The sequence below is a fragment of the Cyprinodon tularosa genome, unplaced genomic scaffold (assembly GCF_016077235.1).
Source record: "Cyprinodon tularosa strain WSP-4 unplaced genomic scaffold, ASM1607723v1 ctg263, whole genome shotgun sequence".
NCBI lineage: Eukaryota > Metazoa > Chordata > Actinopteri > Cyprinodontiformes > Cyprinodontidae > Cyprinodon > Cyprinodon tularosa.
In genome coordinates, this window is record NW_024038967.1 from 680,769 (window position 1) to 694,401 (window position 13,633).

The 13,633-nt window shown below is 38.1% G+C and overlaps 1 protein-coding gene across 4 annotated transcripts in view; it reads left to right on the forward strand.

Annotated features, from left to right (window-relative positions):
* The first annotated feature begins 1,126 nt into the window (after positions 1-1,126).
* klhl13 (kelch-like family member 13) overlaps positions 1,127-13,633 on the forward strand; it is a 40,382-nt gene continuing 27,875 nt past the window's right edge. For 2 of the 4 annotated variants that reach the window (XM_038289093.1, XM_038289095.1), the window contains exons 1-2: positions 1,127-1,225; positions 2,434-2,505. In XM_038289093.1, the coding sequence (XP_038145021.1) occupies positions 2,453-2,505 (53 nt within the window). In that variant the 5' untranslated portion in view covers positions 1,127-1,225; positions 2,434-2,452. Of the gene's footprint in view, positions 1,226-2,433; positions 2,506-9,297; positions 9,643-13,633 lie in introns of those variants that run through there. The other 2 variants (XM_038289094.1, XM_038289092.1) reach the window with 2 other exon arrangements.

A 13,633-nucleotide genomic window follows, 5' to 3' on the forward strand; every position in this document is an offset into this window, starting at 1 on the left:
TGCAAAACAAAGTACCATGTACCATTAATTAAGGACAGATTTTTAATTCTTAATTTTTAAAAATTTTGTTAATGCAAAAAAGACACTTAAGTTCAATTGGTAACCTAAAGGATGTGCCATTGATGTACATCAGTATATAAAAAAACAAACACAACTACCATTTGCATTTGATTTTAATAAAAATCTTTCCTTGTTTTTGTAATAATTCAATAGTCAATTTTTCCTTAAATGTTATTTCTGTAATCTGGTATTAAATGTTATTCTCAATAGCTTGAATATACCATTTATAATAGCAAACCATTCGTTTAGCAATGGAGTTTGAGGCAAATCCATTTCCCAGTGAAGCTTTTCCTGGCCGCCACACACAAAACTTTAAAGAAAAAAATAATTTTAGAATTCACATTAAACCAAAATAGCAATCCTGGAACATTGATTGGAATAACCATATGAAACAAAATTTTTTTATTGACTTTTTTCCTAAATGGTACAGGACACTCATAGGGTATGATCAAAATATATGGTTTGCTTCTTGTCTCTGCATTGCTTGACTTTTTCCTAATTAAATAAAACGTTTCATCGAGCTGGAGGTTAACACTGTTCCACTGAAAATGAGCTCCATTCCAGCCCTCTTTTTCAATTTTTGGCTTCACATGATCTAATGTTTGTTTTGATAAATATAGGTATTTTATCAAGCCACACCCAATCATGCTAACCTTTTATTTACTCATCTACATCTGCAGACCTCTTGTTAAAAAAAACCCATGTACTTCTGCTTTTTTTAAACAAATTCATAGAATTATGTGTTATATGACAAACAACTAAGTCACTAATTACTTTCTTGCTGTTCTCTTTCTTTCATATGTGTGTTATTATACATAATATTTAAGGTTTTATTAATATTTTATTTAAAATTCCTTAATATTCATATTTAAACAGGGTAGAAGGTAGATTATGGCAAGCACACCCTGTTCAGCCAGCCTCAAAGTGCCTCACATGAAACGAACTCTTCTTTAAATCTCTTTATTTACTAACGGAAGTTTTGAGCCAATGACAAAAGATTGTCAGAGTCTCCAACCAATGGGAAGTTCCGATGTTCCCTGCCTTACAGTAAACTCCAACAGGATTGGATTAAAGGGAGGAGGAAGGCGGCTTTAGCCTTGTAAGTGGATTTAGGGGGCTTGGAAAGGAAAACAAGGACGCTGGTAACGTTACCTCTCTTCGTAAGGTAATGGAATATATTACTTAAAAGTTTACGGACAGTATAAAAAAATATCAAAAGAACGTGTAAACTGGTGGGAATGTGGCACGTAGCATGTTCAGCTGAACAAATACCAGCTGACAGTGGGGCTCAGGCATCTGCTGGCTGTTGCATATCAATCAACCAACCAGACTAACTAAACCAACTAACTTCTATTTTGACTCTGGTCGCTTACCGCTAAATTAACTAATTAACTCCATTAAACTAGATTTAGAGAATAGTTTTCAGCTTAAAAGTCGTTCAGTAGTCGACCCTTTTTCTTCTTTTATCCGAAATTCCAGGCTATCAAACGCCAGCGTTAGTGTTGGCTAAGCTAGTTAGCTAGAGCCTGAACCTCATAAGGGGAGAATGGACCGACATTGTGGAGCCAAGAACATGATTACAACTACCAGGCTTTGACAATGTTATTTGCTAATAAAACAGTTTAGTCCGACGAATTTCCTTTAATGTTTTCGGGCTGTTTTAGCTCTTTACACCAGTTAGCAAGTAAGTCCGAACTGAACCTGAGAAAAGAGTCTTAAAAAAATTTAAATGCTTTAAGATTAGAATATTTTTTTCTTCCCTTAGAGCCCCTTTTCTTATATTAACTTGGAGATAATTATGTGAGTACAATAGAGATACAATATAAATAACAATAAAGCTGTACAGAGAATTTAATTATAGCCCTGTCGGAGATGAGAGCACTTTAACTTATTTACCATTTTGAAAAAGCAAAATGGGCTTTTTTATAAAATCAATTCATTTTATTTGGCCAGTCATAATTTTTATCATCATCACTCTAATTACCTTTTCGATTAGCTTATTTCTGCACAAAGCAACAAGTAGGGATGATCCCTCAGAGTATTTTTATCAAGAGGATGAAACCAGTTTACATTTTACTCAGTAGACAATAACTTTCTGCTTTGTGATCAGTTTAAATGTTCTTTTGAACCCACACAGACGGTATATTATCCACTTAACAATATAATAAGATGAATCCTGTAAAAGAAACAAAAAAGAAAATGTTTTAAGTGTAGTATGTTAGTAGGTCAAGATGTGTTATTTCAGAGGAAAGAAACTTTCTGTAACAACTAGTCGTGATTATCTACCAGCTGGAAGAATATTTTTTTAATATTCAGGCTTTTGAAGATATTTTTATGTCAAAATTTATTTTCTTTCTTTTTAAATTAATGTAGGTGTGCTTTTGGGGAGGGCATGGATCACCCTGCACACAGAGGGGAGACTATGCCTGTCGGACTACATGACAGGTATGAGATGTTGCATTGTTTTATAATTCATTGTGAGTGTTGCTTCTTGGATTATTATTTTATGCTTTTATTATTATTTTACTTGCATGTTTAGCTGAGGAAACCAATAATAAAGTGACCAGCATCAAGCCAACTTAACAGACCATCTTTGAACATTCTGTAAACTTTGTTTTTTGTTTTGTTTTTTTGCTAAAAAAAAACAAATAGTTTTGTGGAATAAAAGTAACTTTAGGTAAACTAAAAATCAGATAACGATCCTTGACTCAGCCTGTGATTGGCATTGGCATGACTTGAGTCAAAATGGGTAATCCTTGATTACTCTTAAGGAAACAAAAGTAGACGTCGCTGCATACCAACCTGAACTAAGTGCTTGTCCTAAGAGTCTTACTCATATTCCTTTGAAATACTGTTATGTTTTTTATTACAACAGTTAAAGGCTGTTGATGCTTGACTTGTGCTTAATAAAGGATGATTTAGGTCAATTGACTATAGTAAGTCTGACGTTTGAAGAGATTTGGACTTACTGTCAAAACTCTTGGGATTTGACAGCTGAATAGCTTTAATAAACTTTTTCTTTCTTTTTTTTTACTCTTCAAAGCTTTTAACAAGAATGCCTATGATTCACAAACAGAAGTCTGAGATTTTTCTGGATATTTGTTTTGTTTTTTTTTGTTATTTATTTTTTTATTTTCTTTTTTGACCACTTGCTTCTGCATCTGTGAATCGATTCATGTTCCCTCTCTGACCACGACTGAAATGCAGTAAAGAGGGTTTATTAAAATGGGCTGACCTTGTGGTTTAAATGTAAAATATGTTTGCTAATGTAATTAATAGCAATAAAACCTGGAAAAAATTATTCTGTCACAGTAAATTCGCTTCATAGCTCAGTTAAAGTTGGTACAAACAATTCAAAATGTGTAATTCTGACTAACTGGATGTTCCCGAGACTGACTGTGTTTGAGAAGAGGAAACGGGTTTAGAATCAGAAAACAGCTGTTCTTAAGACTTAATGGAGGATTCTTTTCCAACTGGGACACTAAAGCAGAACTATACTCTGCACTATATTCACTCCACACCTACATGCCTATCCCTGCATTGTTTATACCTGAAATGCAGGTTTTTTAAAGGCATAATCAAAGTCCAGATCCTAACCCTATTAAATAGCAAAGGCAGACAGGCATTCAGGAATGAAAATATGCCCTTATAGTTAAAATAAACGTTCAGTAAACAAGATGGGGCCAAAATTCATCTACATGCATGTAAATGACTCACTGCTGTTATTTATATTTATTTGATTGTTGTAACTAAATTCAATAAAAAAAAAAAAAAAAAATGTTGTTAATCCCAAGGTAAATTTTTAATGTTTGAGCAACTTATCTGCTTTTTTCCAAGCAGCTGTTAATGTAGATGTTGGTAGCTGTGGGCAGGAAGGATCTTCTGAAGCGTCTGTCTTGCATCAGACTTAGAGAAGCCTTTGAATGAAGACGCTTTTGGTGTTTAAGAGCCTGATTATGTTCTCTGTTTTTATGATTAATTATTTTTTGTCAAATCATCTCCAGAGAATCTAGAGGAGTTCCTAGAACAGAGCCAGCATTCTTCTTGTCTTTTTTTTTGTTTTGTTTTTTAAGTGGGACCACCAGTCATAGAGCTAGGTTGAGCTGAAGACATATTTTTTCTTTTCCTTGATCAATGAAATCCATTGATCTGAAACATGCATTTTTTTTTTTTTCAAGAAATGGAAAAATAAGAACTGTATTGGTCCCGGCAGCATTAAGATGTGTAGTTACAGTTGGCTGTTAATAGCTGCCTGGTATAGTTGTCCAACAACAGCTGTCTGATGAGGATGAGGTTAACTCTCTGCAGGCTCTCTGGTTGGATCACGTTGCTCTGTGTTTTTAATTAGTAACCTCATGCAATGGGCCCACTTATATGATCTAGACGTCCCAGCCTGCAGCTCTTGAGGAAGTCTGTGGTTTGTGTTCTTACTCATGCTCTTTGTTGTGGTTTGGGTATGTGTGACTTAATTGTAACATCTCTAAGCCGCATCTTAAAGCCTATTGTTGGCGATGGCACGCTCAATTTGAGGTTGTGCGGCTTTTAAAGGATTACAGCGTATGTCCTCTGGAGTTGTGTTGTTGCTGCAGGCAGCAGGAAAGGTTCTCTGCCCATTTGTGACAAGCACTCATCTCGACCTTCTCTTTGGCATTACACCTACTATGGATAAAATGCTCACTGTAATCATAGCCTATCTATGTCCAGAGCCACAAAACCAATGGCAGCTCTGTTTATTGCATGTTTGTAGTCCTAAATAATTACTGTGAAAGTCTGATTTTTGTAAAAAAAAAAAAACAAAAAAAAAAACATGCAGCACAGGGTCTTTTAATCACAGGCTACCACAGCAGGTCCTAATCTCCAAAGAAATTGTCTTATTACTGTGATTGCCAGTTTTCCGGGGCATGCACTCAGGCTATCCTTAGTTCAGTGCTCTCCCTCACCATCCATGGACTTTATTCCGGAAATGTGTTTATCCGTCGCTCCAATGTTTCTGCTGGGTCCTTCAGGGACAGAACGGTGGACAAATGGTGCACCTCTCGGCTCAGCAGTCTAAATGTCCCAACATTTTTTAAATCTCAACTCGCTCAGCAGTGTGTGGTCCAAGTCAGCCTCCTGACAGCAGATGGATCCATCATCGTGGCCTATAGTGAATAGCAGCCTCACCGGGTAGCGTTCCCAAACAGCTCGGCCCAAAACACAAACACCAATGTCCGAAATCCAAGCGCACCGCGTACATAGGGCATTGTCTTTCTGCAACATGTGACATGCAATCAGGTGCTGCCTGTGTTTTGCTACACAATGTGGTGCACAAACTGATGGAACTCAATATAGATGAGCTAGGGATGGAAAATGAGCTAGCAGTCACCTCTCCCCTGCTCTGGCACCCTCTCTGGCCTAAGCTTTATTTACTCAGTGATGTAATAATAGAAGTTGAGACTGAGTTGCTTCCAGCTTTGCCACATGTTGGGATTATTTTTTTTCTTTACCCTTGGTGAACCACTTAATCCCAATGACCCGGTGTATGAATGTGCTAACCTGGCAAGCCATTTGATAATTTGCATCATTTAGTTTTAGATCCATTAGACCAGAAATCCTGGATTCTAAAATTCTTGGGTGTGACTATTGACTGCCAGATCTGCTGGAAGTTTCACATTAAACATTTCAGAATAAATGATCAAGAGGCATCCTGATTCATAGTAAAGCAAAACATATTCTGAACTATAAAGCATAACACCTTCTGTTCATTTTTTTAACCCGTATTAGAGTAACTGTGTATGCATGGTGTCATGCCTACAAGACATGACTAAAACTGCCAAGCAGTTACAGAATATGGCCATCAGAATCGTGCATACGACTGGTTATCATTAGGGATGCACGATATTGGGATTTTGGCCGATATCCGATATGCCGATATTTTAAAATTCATGTAGCCGATACCCGATATCGATACCGATGTTAAAGCTGGACAAAAATAAGTAGTCATTGAAAATAGCAGTTTTGTTATCCATTTCTGACACTTTGAAAAATAATATACTCAAATATATTTTCATATGCTGATATCAAATTGATTTTTAAAAACGTGGTATCGATCTATTTTACTTACAAAATCTTGTGAAATTTCATCATTCTGTTACAAACTCTCGTGATATTTAGCAAATTCTTGTGAGATTTTGTTAGTAAAATAGATCGATACCGCGTCAATATATCAACATATAAAAATATGGCAAAATTTCATGAATTTTCAGGGGATTTCGTAGCATAACAATGACATATAGCAATATTTCATTAGTAAAAGAGATTGATATGGTGTTTTTAAATGGCAATATATCAGCATAGGAAGATATTGTGATATTTTATTGTATCAATATTTTTTCCCTCGGCTTTAGAAGTTTTTAAGTCTGTAAAAAAAGGAAGAAGAAGAAGTAGTTTTTTTTTTGTTGTTGTTGTTTTTAGACTTTAGAAACTCAGAAGCTGATCAAATATCGGGTTAAATATCAGTGGGGTGGCCGATGTCCGATATTCAGTTTTAAGGCCGATACAGGCCGATACCGATAGGGGGCCGATTATATCGTGCATCCCTAGTTATCATAACCACAATAATTCATTATTGATCCATTCCTGCTTGTTTTAATTCTCTGATCCGGTAGAGGTCACAGTTAATGTATAAGGCTAGAAATAAATGGCTGCCTGACGGCTTTCAGAAGTTATTTCTTGATTGAGAGGGTGTAAATACAGAAATAATCTAAAAAAAAAAATGTAAAAAAACTGAGCATTTCTATAAAAGTATGGAACAAAGTCAATGTTGAATTAAGGTATTGTCCTAGCATGAGACTGTTTGGCAAAAAGACAAACTGGTTTTCTTAAAAACTCCTATTCTGTCTAGATGGCTATATTCATATTTTTGCAATGGTTGTGGTTTTGTGGGCTATGGTTAACGGTGTGTGGGCAAGTGTTATTTTGTACGTTTCTGTAACCATTGATTTATGTGCTCACTGAATTAACTTTTGGAGTAGCATGGGCTAATGAGTAAAGAAGAATCAGGAAGCTTGTTGGTATTAAGAACTATGAGGAAAGAGAAGGGGTTTGATTAGATAAGTTTTATGTCCTCATTACCCTTTTAAGGCACAAGGACTAAACTGTACATCCATCCATCCATTTTCTCCCTCTTAATCCGGTATCTATCTCTGTCAGTCTATGGGCGAGAGGAGGGGTAAACACTGGACAGGTCACCAGTCCATTGCAGGGCAACACTGAGACACACAATGACACACAACAATGCACACACTCACACCTAAGGACAATTTAGAGAAGCCAATTAACCCAACGGTCATGTTTTTGGACTGTAGGAGTTAGCCAGAGTACCCAAAAAAAACCCATGCATGCACTGGGAGAACATGCAAGCTCCATGTAGAAACCCAGGCTCGGGAATTGAACCAAGAACCTTCTTGCTGAAAGGTAACAGTGCTACCCACTGCTTCACCGTGCAGACCTAAACTATACATATAATTTAATTTTATGTATATCATCAATTATACAGAGTTCATGTTTGTTGCTTTACTAGATTATTTGTATTAAAGTTATATTTTATGTCAGCATGACTAGAAAAACACTATAAAAGTTATCAGTCTGTCCAAACGGAAAAAAACCATGACTGTTGCAAAAAAAAAAAGTCTAAATAGAATGATAGAAAATACTTTTTTTTTATGGGAAAAGTAGTTGCCTTAACTTTTAGGTGGTTGACTGGCAGCAATGGGTGGGGGAGGGCAAGTATACTTTTTTGTGTACTTTTGGGTCCATTTAAAACCATAACCTTTTAAGCATAGCCCTTTTTCTCTTTTAAACCTGTGAATTTGTGTTTTTATATAGCTGAAGTCTAAAATTTAATTTTAAGTATTTTTGTTAGATATAAATAAGTTTGCCAATGTTTGTATCTCAGAATCTGACATACAAATATTAAGTGTGCCCCCTCAATACGCCAGCAGGTAACCAGGAACAGCTTGTGTGTTTTAAGTTCATGGAGCTACTGGGCTCAGCGCGAGTGTATTGGTCCTCACAAACGCAGCATAACAGGAATGTGTGTGTGGCGCGCAAAGTTAGAGGTTGTTTTAAGCGACGAGGTGGATTCGTCACAGTCACAATAACCATGACATGAAATGTTCATATCCTACAACAGGGATGTTCTTCTGGCAAACGGTAGATAAATAAGGATCTCACCGAATTTGGTGGAAGCTGCATCTCGTTCGTTACATTCGCCATCGTCCCTCTCATTGTCTGCACCTGCGCTTGGGTTCAGAAGCCTGTTGAAGCGCAGTATTTTCAGAGCCCCAAGACCATAAAGTTCCGAGACGCTGATTGGCCATTAAATTCACCTAGCAATAGTACATGATTGACAGATTCTCTGCAAATGTGGGTCAGTCTGATCAGCGCCCCCAGAACAGAGACGGTAGGAGTCTGTCTGTGGAAATCCACAAATTAATGACAGTAGATAAGGAAATGTAGTTTATATAATTTGTTTTGCTTATATGTAAACACTCTAGAGAGTAAAACTGACATTTATGAGTTAATTTCTAAAAATATATTTTACGTTTCTCTCTTCTTATCAGGGAGGGCGGTGCCCCAGCGCCCCCTATGGGCCGGCCGCCACTGATATATATATTGTTTCCATACACCAAAAACCCAAATGGCAGAATTAAAAGCAATAATGGACTGAAAAAGAAAAAAAGTGACTTTAGAGTTAAATATATATAATTTTGGTGCAGAATTGGAAAAACCTGAACATCAATAGTTATTCTTCAGCTCCAGTATCAGTGAGAACAGCATGTAAAGATCTTAGGACACTAAATGGCAGAATCAGAAAAAAATTAGACTTTTTTATGCACATTTTGTAATTGAAGAGGCTTTTTGTGGTAGGTATGGGATTTATAGGCTAATAATCAGTATGTACAGAAAGGGGAGAGAGATAATGTCTACATGGAAGAGAGAAGAGTGGTGTAATGGAAGGATTAATGATCTGAAGAATCTTTGGAAGCCTAAGCTAGTGAGTTAGAGAGCTGAATGTTAGCTTTCTTCCTCTTGTATGCCTTTGAAATCCTTCTCTATCACTCAGAACTGCCATCCTTACCTTTGTAGCAAGGTGGCACTGTCGCTCAGCTAGTCTTGTCAAAGATTCTGAAAGGGTGAGCTAAAGGCAGGGCTCTCTCTCGTCCCCCCTCCCACCACCACTGACAACTGTGAATGCAGCAGGGCAGGCAGTCGCGTCGAACGCAGTCCATTGGCTTCTCAGCGCTGCCTCTAAAGTAACAACCCCGACTGTAGCCCTGGCTGCCTCTACCAGCCTTTCTCTGCAGCTGCTGGTGCCGCCACTGCTCTCCCTCCCCCTTTAAATGGTGTGGGCAGAGTGGGATGGAAGACTGCGTTGGGAATCTTTTCATGGAAATGGTCTTTGCTGCTGGTTCTACTGTAGCACCATACTGGTGACAACAACATGCCGTTAAAATGGAAAAGCGGTTCTCCTGTCAGCTGGAAATTCCCAGTGCCAGTTCTTAAGACATCCAGGTCCTCACCCCTTTCGCCTGCCTACATGTGAGTAAGAGCTTAATGGGATTCACATTGCACAACTATTGTAGTGTATTTATTGGTCTATTTGACAGTTCATATCATTGCCGGCTTTATTTAAAAGGAAAAGGCTGATATCATATACAATATGCCCCTTTTTGGGGAGAAGGCGGCGAGCTTTGTGTGAATCAAGAGATTACCATCGTCCGACAAAGATTTTTTTTTCTGGGTTCCACCTAAGCATGCCCCTTTTCTTTTTTTCCATTTCGAAAGGCTGCAAGTCCGGACATGGCAGGCACCTTATCCCTGACTCTTGCCCTCTTCCTGTGGCTGTGTTTATTTGGGAGCTGGAAATCAGCAGCTTGGGAGGAGTCTGCCTTTGTCAGGATGTCTGACATGCCCTGGTTTAGAAGCTATTGTCATCAGCTACTGTTCACGAAGGGGGAAGGGTAGAGAGCGTTTGCTCCATACAGCCCTTCGCCATCATTGCTTTTACCCCTCTGTCAGAGCTCCTTTCGGTTCATAGCAAAAGCTTTGACTTACGAGAAGGAAGAGTCAGATTTTTATTTTCTTGAAGGGGGGAAAAAGATAAAGGTTCTTAAGGAAACATTGGTTAACTCACTGTTGTGGGAGAAATTCTCCTGCTAATACAGCTTACTTTTTTCTGGGTATCTACTACTTCTTCAAGCTTTACCTGAACAAAAAAAAATCTTTCTTGTAAATCTCTGCAGCCATCAGATGCGATGTTGCACCTGATGGAAGTTAATTACTTTAAATCCAATAGTGCATTCTCACATGTAGAAATTCAGACAAATCCAACCTAAACCTGATTGTTTATTCCAATGAATGTTTCACTAATGAGTAGTTATTGATTTGGTGTTTGCCAAGCTAATTTATTCATATTAGTTACTGCTTGTTGTGTTTGTCAGGTGTTTGCTCTCAACTATCCTGAGCTGATTCTGATTCATGGCCACTGCAATTTCCTGAAAATGCAATGATGGCATGTTTTCATTGTATTAGTATGTTAAGTCATCTTGATTGGGGTATAAAATCTTGCAGCAATAATTCTTAGCTCATGAATTAACATCTTTAAATGTTTCTGTTGTTGAGGAATAAAGCAGCTTGATGATGCTGCAACACATAGAAGTTAAAACGGTGTTTCCAAGCTGCATGTCGGAGTCCTTCATATATTTGTGTGTTTTAAACCCTTGTCTTCAGGGTAAAGTAACTAAAGCTCTAGTGTTTTGTCCTTTCTAATCAGTAAAGAAGATATTGTCAGAGGTTGTACAGATTGTAAGTCACATTAATGTAATTATTTTGTGTGAATGTAAGGATGCTGTCTTCACACCAGCTTGTCAGGCGCAGCCATTGAGAGCTTTTGAGGGCTCTTCCCAGGAAGTTGTTAACTTTTCAGTATATCAGGTGTGCTCAACTGGCCCTGGAACAGTGGCTACGTGCAGGGCCTTCCTGCTAAATCATGTGCATACGACGGTAAGCTAGGTGCACTTCAGCATCTTTACTTTGCCCGCTGTTGCTCTGCCCAGCCAGACTTCTGCTTACTATTTTGAAACCTGAATAGTTAGCTGTGTTTTGTTTTTTTTAAACAGGCTGTTATTTGGAGTTGGTCTGGGTTGGTCAGGGGGTTGTCCTTATGAACCTGCCATCCATTTGCCTTAAGACATTTATAACGGGGTGTGCTGTGTTGGTAATTTCAGTGTGTTCTACCTAGCAACTGTGGTGTTGGTTTTTAGACTATGTGAGGAACATCAAGTTAACAGCTGAAAGTTAATGCCTGTGTGCCTAAATGCACTTTTATCATTTTCACGCTTAGTCATGTTTCAACCATGTGCTTAATATTTTATTGGTGTTTAAACATTATAGTCCAACAAAAATTAGCACTTAAATGCAAAGGAGGAGAAATACTTAATATTGTTTTTCAAACTTTTTTTGCCCCCCTGCATATGTAATAAGATCCCTTCGCTCTATTATCCCTTATAAATGTAATGAACCTTATTACCTTCTATGTCACCTAACTGGTAAGTGTAGCTGTCCTAGTAAGGCCTCATAGGCACGTTCAAGAATAATGGAGATCAAACGGCTTCATGATGACCAGGGTACACAGATGTGTCATGGGTAGAAAGTAGGGCTGGACAATATAGGGGAAAAAAAGTATATTGACTTCTCAGGTCCATTCTGTCAATGTAGTGAATTGAGAGGCTGAGGTAGTGCTTGGATGTGTGACTTGATCAGATGTCCGATGTAAGAAACAGATTGCAGCTCATTTTGCACTGATTCTCTGCACTCATTGTTCAAATTAGGGAGCTCTGAGTTAGGGATTATTTTGCAGCCCAGAACTTCGTATAATGGATCAAGAGTGGCGAGTAGCTGTTTGAAGCCAAGTTTTTCAACTGCAGACAACGGCAGCGTAGCCATCGATATGAAGCATTTTACTGCTTTAGTGATTCGATGCTTTGACTTGCTATATCTGAAATATTGCCAAACTGGCGAGCTACTAAAACCCTTTTTTGGGACAATTTCCTCTGCCACTCCTGCTGCGACATCTTCATGTGCTCTCCGTTTTTGTTTGAGAGGGTGGCGCTTTGTGATGGCATGCCTGGGTCCGCAATTTGTTGGGAGGAAGTGGTGACTCTAGCATCAACCTACATAATAGGCTACAATGAAAAGGAAGGAAAGCTGTGTTTCCCTATAGAACTTTTATCAACCCTCTTTTTTTCTAATGCGCCACACGTCTATTGATCTATATTATATCATCCAGCCCTTGTAGTTGATCAGAAGATTAAAGCAGAATTGGGTTCTGGAAAAAATATATTCCTCTCGCTAAGCAGTGATCAACCATGAAAACGGAGAGCATGCAAAAACTGCAGGCAGACCAAGACATGACGGTCCAGCTGACCTGACCGATTAAAACTAGACCCAACTTGACAGATTGAGGAAATATTTCAAGAGGAACAAATAATTTTGCAAGGTGTTATGAATCTCTTGCTGTAGATTGTCTCCCACAGACGCCTTTGAGATATGATTTCCTTCCACTGATGGCATAGCCTACAGACTGGATGAAAGGAGCAAAGAGAGACACGGCTGTTTGATCTGCTCAAAGGTTTTCCATAGGTAGAATAAGCAGCTGGATGCCGAGCATTAACCAGTGAGAAAAGCTGATCCAAGAGCTGTCTGATTGTTGAACCAAACACTCTTTAAAACCAAAATTAATTCCTGCCTGCATTTAATTCTAAAGCAGAGGGTGTTTTTTATTCAACGTTTGAGATTTACAAATGGGGAAAATTGTATATTGGGTTGATGTTGGCACTCTTATTTCATCTTCTTGCTACCCTTCATATGGGTAAACCTCCTTCTCCTCCCATGGCCAGTCAGTTTTACTTAGATCTGGTGGTACCTGCTCAGGAGCGATACTAAAAGGAAAAAAACATTAAAAGAACCTTTAGAGGGGAGAGCCGTGATGGGTGGAGCCCGTGGAAAAGGACAGAAGAAATGCTTTCAGCATGTATGTTTAAGCTGTGAGGTAAGAGACGCAGTGTAAAGATCTAACCGGTGGCATTGTTAGTTCTTAGCTTATTTAACAATACCAAATGGCTTTCCTGTAGTGTTCAGCGTCCTTTGTTTGGGTAAGACTAAGTCCCAAAGGAGAAACTGAGTAAAGGCTTTTTTTTTTTGCCTCAGTGAAGCATGACTAATGAGTGAAAAAGTCTGTGGTGATCCAGTAGTCAAACTGCCAGAATTATTGTTTGATTCTTGTTAGCACTTGTCGTGTCCCTTTTTTTTTCTTCCCCTGCCTTTGCTCTTCTTGCTGTCTGTCAGTTAACCTCAGAAAATACAGACCTGGAATGTATGTTGTATTTCTATCTTTTTTTTTTGTGTGTGTGTGTGGGGGTTGGGTCTATTTTAATTTTATTTTTATTCTTTGTATTTTTAAGAATAATACATCAAACCTGTATAGTGCTTTTATTTAGACATTCACAGATGCTTTTAAGAAACACTCTGA